The sequence below is a fragment of the Ambystoma mexicanum genome, chromosome 3p (assembly GCF_040938575.1).
Source record: "Ambystoma mexicanum isolate Mex_15411 chromosome 3p, UKY_AmexF1_1, whole genome shotgun sequence".
In the NCBI taxonomy this organism is placed as follows: Eukaryota; Metazoa; Chordata; class Amphibia; order Caudata; family Ambystomatidae; genus Ambystoma; species Ambystoma mexicanum.
The window spans coordinates 1,215,794,567-1,215,807,991 of NC_090925.1; the positions used below are offsets into that span (position 1 = coordinate 1,215,794,567).

The window sequence follows — 13,425 nt, forward strand, 5'->3', positions numbered from 1 at the left end:
TCTCACAGCCAATCAGTTCATATAAAACAAACAAACTCACCAATAAATTATCAAGTGCAGCGCAAGTGGATTTGTTACCCTAGTGCCCAATCATCTCTACTCCTTTTCATTCTTGCTTACTGCTTCCAAATATATACCAATACTAAATCTGCCTTCCAGCTAGATGGAAATAACAACTCTGAATGTATCTCTGCTTGCCTTTCACGCATTCAGGACTGGGTGGCTGGCAATAGTCTTTGCCTCAATGCCACCAAATCAGAAATGCTTTGCATGGATACTCAAATTCCAGATGACCTTCCCTTTATATGGCCTCCGACCATGGGCACCCACCCTGTTAAGTTAACAATGCCAGCAACTGGGGGATCATCTTCAATGACAACTGCTCCTTCAACAAACAAATCCAGGAAAGCACCAAAACTATCCACTTCCTGCTCCATCTTCTGAAATGTATACAACCTTATTTAAACATGTCACACAAACAACACACATGTCTATCTCATTCAACTCATCCAAAAAGATTCGGCCTGGATGATTCTGGGCTTAAAATCCAGGAGCCACATGACAACTGGTCTTCCATCACTTCCATGACTCCCCATGAAGTTGCAAATCATTTTCTAAACACTGTGCATGAACCAGTGCGTCTCATAGAATAAAGGCCCAAAATGCCTCCATCATAACATCAGCGATATGGTTTAGCCAGGAACCTCAGATCAGTTAGCACTAGGAAAATCACTCCCACTTCCTACAAGAAGAAGAAACTAGGTGGAATAACGTGAGCTCCCAATGTTGCCATTCTATGGAATGACCTGGCTGCAGAGCAAGGAAAATCAACAACTTCTGAAAACATGGCTTTTAAAAAAGCTTATGACAAGTAGGGGAGACTTTTCTTCCTATCTGCACACCTCCAGATTGATCCAAATGCCCTAAGTGAAATGCTCTTCTTGACATCACCAAGCGTACATCTTAGCTGACTCTGTGCACTTCCATTTCCTTCCACTGGCCTAGTTCCAGGGTATACCTTGAATCCCATCACACAACACATGCTTGAACCACCTTCACTTGGTCTTGGAGGCTACACTGAAGGGCACAGATACCTGGGAATACGCAACTAAAACTCAACCTGCAGCTCCTTCTGCCTGCATTCGCAAGTCCATGACAAGCAGAATATCAGAACAAGAGAACACTCCAACTCTATCCTTCGGACACTGTTCAAGTTATTCATGCTGTGTGAAATCTGTAATGTTTGTACTTTGCTTCTCTTTCTTTCCCTTGAACTTAAGGGCTGTGATCGATCTACTCCTCCCTTTTTCCTTGGGGTGCCATGTGGCGAGGTATGTTGCCGTTTTCACCTCACTAATTGATGATAAATAAAACAGCAACAGCAGGGGGCAAATAATCATAATCTCCCTCCTCTCGATGGTCCACTAAAAGTATTAAAAGGATACGTTTGTGACCAGAAAATAAGAAAACAACAACAACAAAGACTCAAGAAAATAAACGTCCCCTTATGGGTAATTTGATGGCGATAATGCCATTCCAGGCGGGCTCCTTATTAGTATGACAGTACAGCCCACCTGCAAGGGCGCCATCGCCATTAGCAATTGGTAATGGCTTCAAAATTTCGAAAATGGGAAAAAACATATTTGTCTGCACAACGTCCAATGGTTGTATGCTGTGAGCTGGTGAAGGGAGTAGCAAGGGGTGGGCCCAGAAGTGGTGCTGCAGCCTAAGCTATGTTGATTTGTAGCCCAGATGGTGAAAAAGGAGGCAGTCCCCTCCACTTGTCTTTATTCATTTACCACAAGTGGCGATGAGGACCTGGGAAGTGAAGGCACGTCAGTGGTGGTAACTGAGCTGTGTGTCCCTACACGTTGCTCTGCATGCCGACGTGTTCACACTCCGCCTCCACATCTATGAGGTGAATCTTTAAAGAATATTAACCTTGCCAGCGCTGTGGGCCTCCTGCAGCATCATTAGGTCGTAAGGAGCACATTGGAGGGAGAGAGGGGCTGATTAAAGTTATTGAAGCACATACTGGGCATTTTCTTTTTAAGGTGTCACTGAATAGGAGAAGGAGGTGACGGAGAAATTAACTACATGCATAGGACGTAATAAGGGAGATAAGTTAAAACAAATAAAACAAGTACTTACCTCAAACAATATGGAGGAGGATAGAGGATACATGAGGGGAATTAGTTGGGAATGACAGTACTATCCTTGTGAGCATCAGATCACTTTTGAAAGAAGATGGAGATTGTGATTGGAGCCCTGGTCTGGGAGGCATTAAGAATAACTGATATGTAAACAATCACTGCAGCTGTTACAACGCTATGCAGGATTGGGCAAATCACAATGATGGAAGAGCTCTGGGCAAGAAATAGGATGTCTAGTCACAACATTATATAGGATTGTGTTAATTATAAATGATGGAAGAATTTTGGGCAAGAAATGGGATGTTCAGTAGATGACAGACACACTAGAGGTTAACTTTAGTAGGCCGGTTGTAAATTCTTAATTAATGGAGCCTAAAGGAACTTACTATATTAATATGTTGCTATATGCAATGCACCAATGAAACATTTTTGAACAATCCTGAATGGTATCTCACTATGGTAACAGTTGCTAGGTAAGTGATTGTGGTTAATTATCTTGAGGAGTGTCAATGCAACAATCGGAATACAGATAGACTTAGTCAACGCTCTGATGCACGTACATTGACACGATCAGTTGGAGGGGTCGATGCCGGCAAATCAGAGCACAAATGAGGCCATATGAGGAATCCAAATGGGAGAAAATTTGGGTAGCTACGTTGATTGTACAGCAAGTGCTATCTAGACACAGTCATACAGGAATGACTAAAAACATTAGGGGACTGAGAGTATATTTTGAGAATTCGACTTAAATATAATGGAATTGTACGACAGCCAGGTGCCATTGTTCTAGTGCAAACGACATAAAATGTTGCAAATGTACTGGGTCAGGAAATCATATGGTTACTAACATTTGGATGAGTTGTTAGATTGGAAATTATGGTCATCTAGACTAGGTTAAAATGGCCACCGTGCAAGCAGGGGCAGAGCCTTGGTCTCATGTAGATGGTTGCCATGGTAATTGGATAGACATATATGCAGATGCGAGGCACCCAACCGGTTTGCCCGTTGGATGCCTTGCATTCCGAGTCAAGAAGTGAGATGTGAGATGCAGTAAGTACAGGGGAGATGGGGCGTACTTTGAAGAACGAAAGAATGTCTTATGAAGTTTTTATGGTGTAAACTATAAGCGTGGTACTAACCGGACTGTATGTCCCTTTAGATGCTGAGAGATTGATGTACAGGGATATACGTAGGAGAGCCAAATAGAAGTGTTAACTGACATACAGTTTCTCAATAAATGTATTGAACACTTGAAATTTGTTTAAATCTAATGTCACATTTAGGCACTATGATACGTCTGTTTTTCAGATTTTGGATTTTAGATAATGAAAGACTAGTGAGTTTTGGAGGTGGGTGACTAATACTGATAAAGAAATATGTGTGCTATGCAACGGATAATAGGAATTAAATTTGAGAAATATTATTTTATATTTCTTCTAGAACACTAGTGATTGGAAATAATAAGAAAACCACATCAGTGCAGCCCAGGAAGAAAGGTATGGATAAATATTCGAAACACATTGGCAACAACATCGAACGATTACAAATATGTCTTTGTCTTTTGTTATTTGATGTATAATAACTCTGCATGTAGATATGGATGAATACTAGTGTAATAGAATAATCACTGTGTCTGAAATTGGCAATAATCGAAGAGCAGGAATTGAGCCAACACTGTATTTAGGTTCTTGAGGACTCTTACTTTGTCTATAAAGATTAATTTGTTTATAAATCTGCTGATGAACAAACATTATGTGAAAAATAGGAAATATAAGAAAATATTAGACATATATTTTGAGACTAGGGATCACTGAATATTGTTTTTAAGTAACAAGTATGATTTATTGGCAGGATTCCCAATCAAGAGTGCACTAGGATTAACTGTGGCCAACAATATTTTTTTGGTGCAACGGATTTTAATAGGTCTGTAAAACTGCCTACACCATTTTAACTGTCACCAGGGAATGCAAGCATAAAATGTGAATTGTGGAGAGAACTGTTTGAAGCTTACTTAGATGCTCAGAATGGCAAGGAGTTAAAAGCTTCAAAGAAATTGTCATGTTTGAAAACTGTGATAGGAGTCGAAGCAGTGAGGCTTATGAAACACAAAAGATGCTAAAGTTAATGGGTGAGGCAGGAGTTTTCAGCACCTTAGATATGACGAGTGCATATCATCAGGTGAAGTTACAGAAAAACTCAAAACCATTATTAGTTTTTATAACACCTTTTATAACACCTAATGGTCTGTATGAATTTAAGAGGATGCCGTTTGGTTTGGTGAGCGTCTCTTCTGTGTTTCAGAGAATTATGCACACTTCTTTCAAGCGGTTCCGTGGTGTGGTGGCATTTAAGGATGATGTCTTGATCTATGATAATAATGTGGAGTAACAAAACTGTGTTCTGAAGGAGATTTTAGCAATTTTCGAAGGTAATTGCATGACCCTAAAATGTGAAAAATGCAGGTTTGGTGTAAAGAAAGTAGAGTATTTAGGACACTGTATTTCAGGGGAAGGTATCAAACCTAAGCAGAATCACATTGATGCAATTCAAGGAGAACCAGCTCCAGTGAATGTAGAACAGTTAAGCTCATTTTTGGGATTGACATCATTTTACTCAAGGTTTGTGGAACCTTTTGCATACAAAACAGAACCTTTGAAGAAATTACTTAGAAAGGGTTCTGCATTTAAGTGGATTGAAGTAGTAGAAGATACATGTTTTAAACACATTAAAGAAGAAATTAAAGTGGCATTAGCACACACAAACTTTGAGAGTGGGAAAAGATGTGTGTTGGGTGTGTATGCGAGCAGTTAGAGCTTAGGTGCTACTCTATCACAAAATGATAATTAATAGTTATGGGCGGTAGCACATGCGTCTAGAACATTAACTGACAGTGAACGGAAATGTTCAGTTATTGAAAAGGAGGTCCTGGCCTCTATCTGGGCAGTGGAGCATTTTAGGATGTTTTTGTGGGGACTGAATTTACAACCAAAACAGATCATAAGCTGCTGTTGCATGTGTTGGCACCAGGAGGAGGCACAGACCTATAGGCTAGATTGCAGAGATTAGTGTTCAAACTTTAAGGTTATACATTCAAAACAGAATACATACCTGGTAGGGATAATGCAGCCCAATTGCCTGTCGAGATTATCAATGGATGTAACTGCATATATTATTGAAGAAGAATGCAAAGTGGCATGGATATATGATGAGGAGCAGATAGGTACATAAGTGGGGTGGCTTGGTGAAATGGCAATCTCAAGTGATGAATGGCGTGAAGAAGGAAGGACAGATGAGGTGGTAAGGCAAGCCAAGGAGTATTGTGTCAAGGGTTGGCCATCAGAGAGAGGATTGAGAGGTGAATTAAGCTCAATGAGGAACATTGCCGATGAAATTAGTGTTCAAGGAGAATGTGTTGTGAGAGGCGAGGTGTTGTTTCCTCCTAGATCATTGAGGGCAAGAATAATGAGAGTTGCGCATGGGGGTTATTTGGGTATATTGGCTACTAAGAGAATTTAGAGATGGAAAAAGTAGTGAGATTATGGATACCCCGTCAAAACAGTGACAAGGTCCTTACCAAAAGAGTGTGTCCAATGATTCCCGTTAATTTGCCTGCAGGGCTGTGGAATAAAATAGCAATATACATAGCAGATCCTTTCCAAGTATTACCAGGATATTGCAAATATTTGGTGTGCGTGATGGATTACTATTCAAAGTGGCCTGTAGTTCACCCCATGAGGGAGGTGAATACCATGAATGTGATGACTCTTTTAGAAACACTATTTGCTAATGAAGATGCACCAGAGAAAATAGTGTTAGCTAACGGAGTACAATTTAAATCGAGAGAGATGGAGGAATTCCTGAGTGAACATAATGTGTAACGTGTGTACTTCCTTATATAACCCACAATCTAATGGCATGATCAAAAGATTTAACAGGAGATTGAAGGAGTTTGTCCAGATGTGTGTGCAGGATAACTGGAACTTCAAGAGAGAGCTGGTTAAATTCATTGTGTCTTACCAAACTCCTCCCCACAGTGTAACAGAGATATCTCCTTTCCAATTAATGTGAGGGAGCTTGCCCTGCAGTAGGTTGTATCCAGGATGGGTGAGAAAAGAAGGAACACAATATAAGTGGGGTGAAGGTATGCAAAACAAATTACATGAGAGAGGAGAAGACAAACAAAGGGAGCAGAAGAGGTATAGAGATGATAAATGAGCAAAGGGAGCCAAAGAGGTATAGAAATGATAAATGAGGTGCCAAAATGCTTGTAATACAAAAGGGAGATTGGGTCAGAATAAAGTTGCCCGGGAAAATGGTTAACGGGTTATCAAGATTTTCAATGGCCAAAAGTGTGAGCGAGTTTAGTGGATCATATGTGCATTTGGAATATGGGAAAATGGGGAAAGATGGAACATGAATAGGAGAACATCTAGTCAGGGTGGAAGAATTGTATGGGAAGAAGGAGTGAGTGGTTCATGGTAGGAGCTGGTGGGAGATCATAGAGTGAATGAGCAGAAGCAGACTCCTGTTGTCGAGGAGAATTAAGAACCGGTGAACAGCAGTCAGGGTGTGGAAAAAGAAGGGAGTGATGAATATGGAAGGCAAAACCGAGCAGGTTCAAGATCCATTTTGAGGGGTCCATCTGTGAGATTTAAAGATTATGTAATGTACTAAAATCCTGTTCCTTCTGGTTGTTGTTGATGTAAAAGAGGAAAATGTGTTACATCCTTGGCTTGTGCAGGTCTCCCTTTCCTCGTGACCTGCCCGAACCATGGAACTTTCTCAAGTTTACAATTAGGATTGAGGCCTGGGCGCTGTTCGCCTCATCTGCCTCTCTCCCTCCGTTCTGCATATATTTTTAAATAATAGCTTTTACTTTCTCCTCCATTTGTCTTTATTCATTCCCCACAGAAGGAAGAAGCGGAGTTGGCAAGACAGCTGTGTGAAGAACGTACATGGTGGGCGGGGGACATCTAGGAGGGAGTGGATGCAGCAGGCCCGAATAAGCAGCAATGCAGGCCAAGATCGGCAAATATAGCCTGCGTGTCCTGCAACCTCATTTGCAAAGATGCATTCCAAGTGGTGTGCACGAACACCCACCGGCTTCACTTGCCAGTAACGGCCTCGCCCCAAATTATGGGTCCAGGCAAAGTGAGGGGCCTTACCCGCAAACACCATCACCGTTACCGACCAGTGAAGCACACAGAAGACGGTGTGTTTTTTGCTATTAGCCCTCAGAGGCAAACCCTCGAGGTGATAGCAGCAATTTAAAGATCAACGAACGTGGGCCTTGGCTATCACACAGTGTGTGGAGTCAGTGCGATTGAAAGAACGTGGCCAACCCAGAGATGGAAGGCAGGGTTTAAAGCTCAGCGCCTCTTCCATTTTTGTGGCAGTTGGAGCCGGCAGCTGCTGGCTGTGGAGAGGTTTGACATGAAGAGGGCTATGGAGGGATTTTGCCTGCCCAAAGGTTAAGGAGGAAGAGTGCGAGCAGAAGGTGGGAGGTAGCGGGGAGAGACAGTGGGGGAGCCAGGATGGACGAAGTCGAACTGTACAAAGCCTGGTGGAGGGGGCCAGTCAGCAGTTTAGAACGTAGGGTGTGGTCAGACTTTTCAGTCCATGTTCCTCGAATGTTAATTGGCTGGTTCTCCATCCCTCTGGGGCTAATATTAGGAAAAGCTTGTGATGTTACCAGGAACGTTACACTGCATAATCACCCGTGGTCGAAGTGTACGAAGAGAAGTAGTGGAACTAGGCTCCCTGCTGGCCTGCCGCGCTCCCCACAAACCCCATCGCTGCGCCCCCTCCCACACACAATCCAAACCCCCAAACACACCTGCTGTTTATGGGAATGTTCAGTGCTGTGCTTCAACCTCTTCCTCCACTTTTATTTTAAAACGAAACCATTCCAGAACGGTTTCTTTTCAAAATAAAAGTATAGGAACAGTGAAACTTAAAAAGTATGGGAGCACCGCTCCTGACCGCTCCCGCCCACTTCAACCTCTGAAATCACCATTATATTTATAGTGGTTAGCCGTCATGCTCAAGATAGTCCATTTTTGATGATTTTCTTACTGTTTTTAAAATTCAACAATAGTAAATGCAGTGTGATTATATATGTGTGGTTACTTGATTGAACACAGGGCAATCATCGGATGAAAACAACTTGTTTAATACTTACTATGACATGAAGGTAGCCTGCATATGCGAAGTGTTTCGGGTTTCTCCTCATTACACATCCCAATAGTGTTGTCTGTTGTTCTGCACAGCACCTGTCTTTCTTGTGTCCCATTTCCACAGGTTACCGAGCACTACAACATTAGGCAAATCAGACTTGTAATAAGTTATTTAAACATGCAGCGTTTTCTAAAAATACGTAGTTCGTTTATAAATCACATTCTATAATCGAAATAATTTCAGGATATAATGCAAAGAGGTATTGCCACGTATTGGAAATGAATGAACTAAGCAGCATATATAAAGAGCACATATTCTGAACAATTAAATGTATGTACGCATGTAGGGGTGCTTATGTAGCACAAACCATGCTAGAAAGCAAAGGAGGTTGTTGGGGTAAAGAACCAGTTGACTAGTGGGTCTGTTGTCTAGTGCGCGGAAGCAGAATCCCCTGAAGGGGTTTGAATGGGTCTGAGAGTAGACATTCCTTAAATAGCATGGACTATTGTTTCCTGATCTAAGGATACATGGTGCCAGGTGGGACAAGATGGGGCTTCACAGCTTTGTAGCACATGTATTTAGGTTATCATTATCTACAGCTAAGCAGGAAAGTATTTAGGAACTCATTTTACCAATGATTCAAAAATACATGATTGCTAAATTGCGAAATCAGACATGCTGCTAATAAAAGAGGTGCATTAAAGATTATAAAAAATAACTCTACCTGTCGCTAACGCATTTCATGGGATAAGGCAATAGGGTAATTGTGGACAAGGAATGGAAGTCAGCGAGTCCGGGGGAAGGACAAGGCGCTTGTGTAACAGGTGATAGGCAAAGTATGCATCAGGTTGCAGCCTTTTCAACACTTAGGATCTTCGGTCTCGGGTGATCACAGAAGAGCCTGACAGTGGTTGTGTCGCAGTGCTCACATAAAACCACACGGAGTGCTGTTTGTAATCACCAGACGGGTAGGTGTGGCTGGAGCCATGCAGACTCACTTCCTTTCACAAGAGGTAGCATGGCCATAAGGGACTTCTTTTCATCACATATTTTTCTGCTCTCTGGCGCTGCTCTTTCGTGCTCTCTCGCTTCATGATTAAGCCCCAGGGTTCAGTCACATGCAGTGTTGCCATCCTGGCGTCCATTTACAGTGTGCATCCCCCAGTCATGGAGATGATGTCACAACCTCTGCCCCTCAGCGCACAATCTGGGGTCCATCATAATCAGGGCCGGTATCCCTGCCACCACATCCTCCATGTCATCATACAACTTGGAACCCAGCCCACTTCCCAAGTTTGCATTAAAATTGCCCCCTAATTCTAAGCACAGCGTTTCCAAAGAGATCTGGGGGTATAAACCTCCATCAATGAGACAAGAGTTTGTAAACAATTCCTCTTATATTGGCTGTGTGGGGTATTGTAAAAAGGAATGATCAATAAATTGTGTGTGCCAGGTCTAACAATTCTAACCCCCAAGATGAATGAAGATGGAGTCTCCAATACCACCAACTTACTGTCTAGTTTAGACCTGACTAAGGTGCACATACCTCCATGATTCTACCCCCTCTTATTTATTTGAGCCAGGTCTACATAGGAGACAGAGCGTTAATTTCCTCCTGTAACCATGTCGCCTGTAGAAGAATAACGTCAATTTCTTCAAATAATAATTGGGATTCCACGCATGCAAACCAGGACTTAACCCCTGCCACATTCCATTACAAAAGGACAGTTGGTCCGGAGCTAGGTTTGCATTAGTGGAACTCTGAGTGGGCCAATGGGGCCTCCTCGGTAAGACAGGGGTTTGAGCCAGACTGCACAGGGAATTCAATATCGTCCATTTTGCAAAAACAAGCAAACAGATTCACTAATGACACAGAATTATGATCATTGACCACTCTATCTCTCTCTGGCACTCCCAGTCCCAAACCCCATAGAAACCTGAGGAGCAACTCCAGGTGTAGCTTTCGCACTTGGCACGGGCAGCCATGTAGAGCATGACAAATAAGAGCCCTCTGCAGCAACAACACCACGCTCCAGTCTACAGGGATAAAAATAATTCAGTGGTACCATCCATGCACCACGCTTCGGCCCTGAGAGACCTAGATTAGAGGCCACTAAACAGTGACACCAAGTGCCTCATTACGAGTGTGGCGGTCTGGAAACAAGGGTGCCCGTGGCCCCCCAGTTTCCGGACCGCCACACTACGAGTTTGCTTACTGGGGCCGTTGCGCCAGGCAGGTCTGACCTGCCGAGTGCAGCGGCTCCGGTAGACAGACTTTTCACGGAAGCACCGCCACCGTTGCTAACCGCGCCGGTGCTTCCGTCTCCCCACTCCCATACAGTCCTGTGGGAGTGGCAATGGGAAATCAGGGGCCGGATTCATTGTTACAGGGTTACCGCCAACCTCGTAAAAAAGCCCCAAGACTTGTAAAAGTTAGTGCAATCAGTATTAGAGAAATGTGTTCCTGCAACAGTTTCTGCACTATCACATGTAACAGCAGTGTTGGGAGAAAAGCATATGCAAATATTTCAGACCATTTATTTATTTATTGCATTTATTATACGCCCAATCCCTCGGGTGTCACAGCGTAGTTAGACAATTTAGTAATAAGCATTGGATTACATTTGTACATGGCACCAAATAGAAGATGCATTGTAAACAGCACAGGTTAGCATAACATTTCATAATATTCCATGCTATATTTCTTTCACTGGTAAGCAGTTCGCTAGGGGAGAATTATCGCTATGCAGAGGGGTAGGGGGGAGGTTCCTAAGCTTTTGTGGTGGCTGTGGGAGGAGAGGAAGGCGTGGTCTAGTATTGGTTGAATAACCAAGTTTCTAGTGACTTCTTGAAGCACTGGTGTGAGGCCTCATTTTTGATGTGTATTGGGAGTGTATTCCAGTGTTTTGGTGCCATAACTAAGAAGCTACTTCTTCCTACTCTAGAGCATTTGTAGCGTGGTACAGAAAGGAGTGCATTGTGTTCGATCTTAATGCTCTTGTGGTCTTGTTTAGAGTGACTGTGTTATTGATGTATACGGGTGCCTTCTTGGCGAGACACTTGTGGGTGAAACAGAGTGTTTTGAATATGATTCTGGCTTTAATGGATAGCCAATGGGCATCCCTCCTGATATTGGAAATGTGGTCTGATTTTTTTAATCCAAAGGCTGCTCATAAAGCTTTATTTTGCATCAATTGTAGTTTGGCCAGGTTAGCGTTAGTGGTGCCTAATAATAGTACATTGCAGTAATGTAACTTCAATAAGATCAGGCCTCTGGCTAGGGTAGTACAGTTGTGTGGCGTGAGGAATTGACAACTTAAAGCGATCAATTTGGAAGTGTAGGAGGTGGCCGATGATAGTGCATTTACATGTTTAGTCATTGTTAGATTTGTGTCTAGGTGGACCCCTAGCGTTTTAACCTGTTTAAGGACTGGAATGGGAGTTCCATCAATGTTGATTGAGGAGTAGTCAGAGTGGAGGGCATTGATTTTGGCCGGGGAGCCCACGATGAGGGCTCCCCGGCCAAAATCATCGTGGGCTCCCCGGCCAAAATCAATGCCCTCCACTCTGACTACTCTTCAATCACCATTGTTGGAACTCCCATTCCAGTTTGTTTTCTCATTGTTGAGGCAGAGACTGTTGATAGCCATCCAGTTTTGAATTATTGCATACATTTTGTTAATCAAGTTATTATCCTGATCACAGTTCCCAGTGATCGGGATGAGGATCTGGGTGTCATTGGTGAAATTCATGTAAATAACAGCCATGGCATCCAGGGCAGCAAATAGAAGCTTTGTGTAAGCATTGTACAGGGTAGGCGACAGGTAAGAACCTAGCGGTACTCCTAGCGGTACTGGAATAGGGTCTGCAGCTTCCTTGCCAATGGTGACTCGGGATGTGCGATTAGTGTGGAAGGATTTAACCCAGAAGGTGGCATCTTGTGAGAACTGAAAATCATTTTCTAGTGTGGTGCAAAGTATGTCATGATCCACAAGATCGAATGCGGCGGACAGATCTAGTAACAAGAGAATGCAGAGTTTGCTGGTGTCTCTTATGGAGTCGATCTGGATTTTAAGGTCCAGAAGTGCTGTTTCGGTACTGTGATTGGGCCAAAACCCGGATCGTCTGGCTCCAAGAAGAAGATGGTTTTGTTCGAGGTTCGACCATGCTATCCACAGCATGCTTCCCAGTTATACATCTTCTTGAGGCAAAGTTTGAGTATTTGTTGTTTATATTTGTTTCAAAGAAGTCTATATATGGATTGCCCCAATTCTTAGCAATGCAACTGATAAACCTCTGCTCAGTTCCCAGTTCTTGATGAACAAGCCTACTCACTTTCTCTGCCAAACAAGTGTCCACTCCCGTGATGTGCTGGCTCTGCAGCCAAATTCCTTCATTTTTGCACTGGCGTCAGATATCCTGTCCCATTTGTGATAGCATTTAGTAGTGGCCCACTGCCCTCTGTTTGTTCAGATAAAACATTGCTGGCGTATTGCCTGTTTTTACGAGAACACTGTTGCTCTTGGTTAATGTTTGAAACTGAGAAGTTCTTTGACAACTGCCATGAGGATTTCTGAAATGCTTCCTGGCCTGGCTGGCAGTGCAGCAATGTAGTTTTTCAACCCCCTTCAATATAATAGTGTTGGACCCAAGGACTGGCTAAAGTGATATAATACGCGTACAGAAATAATAGCAATGAAGTTCTCTATTCAAATGTGTGGGTACACACCCTGTCAGCCCCCATTTTACAAATATTCATAAAGGTGACATGTATGTTTGCATCAAAGAAGCACACGTTTGCATCACCTTTCCTTTGTTAAATACCAGCAACATTTTCAATTGCAGAGAAAGATAACTCTACTTAAATCATAACACGTGGCATTATGGTGCTCATGTTAATGCAGGTCTGCTGGGCCTTTGTATATTAAAAACTGAATATTGATGGGTGAAAGTTTGTGAAGGAATCTTTACCACTGGCCCTGCACTGGGCAACCCTTCAGACCTCAGTGCTGTTATCCAATTTCAGAAAGGGGAGCTCATATATATTTTTTTTCTTTATTTGTATGTAATCAAAAAATATTTTTACAAAAGTAGA

The 13,425-nt window shown here is 42.7% G+C and overlaps 1 protein-coding gene across 2 annotated transcripts in view; it reads right to left on the reverse strand.

Moving 5' to 3' along the window:
* Positions 1-13,425, reverse strand: part of ADAMTS2 (ADAM metallopeptidase with thrombospondin type 1 motif 2) — a 2,237,498-nt gene that overhangs the window by 288,402 nt on the left and 1,935,671 nt on the right. For both annotated transcript variants that reach the window (XM_069652661.1, XM_069652662.1), the window contains one exon: positions 8,335-8,464. In XM_069652661.1, coding sequence (XP_069508762.1) covers positions 8,335-8,464 — 130 coding nt within the window. The remainder of the gene's footprint in view (positions 1-8,334; positions 8,465-13,425) is intronic.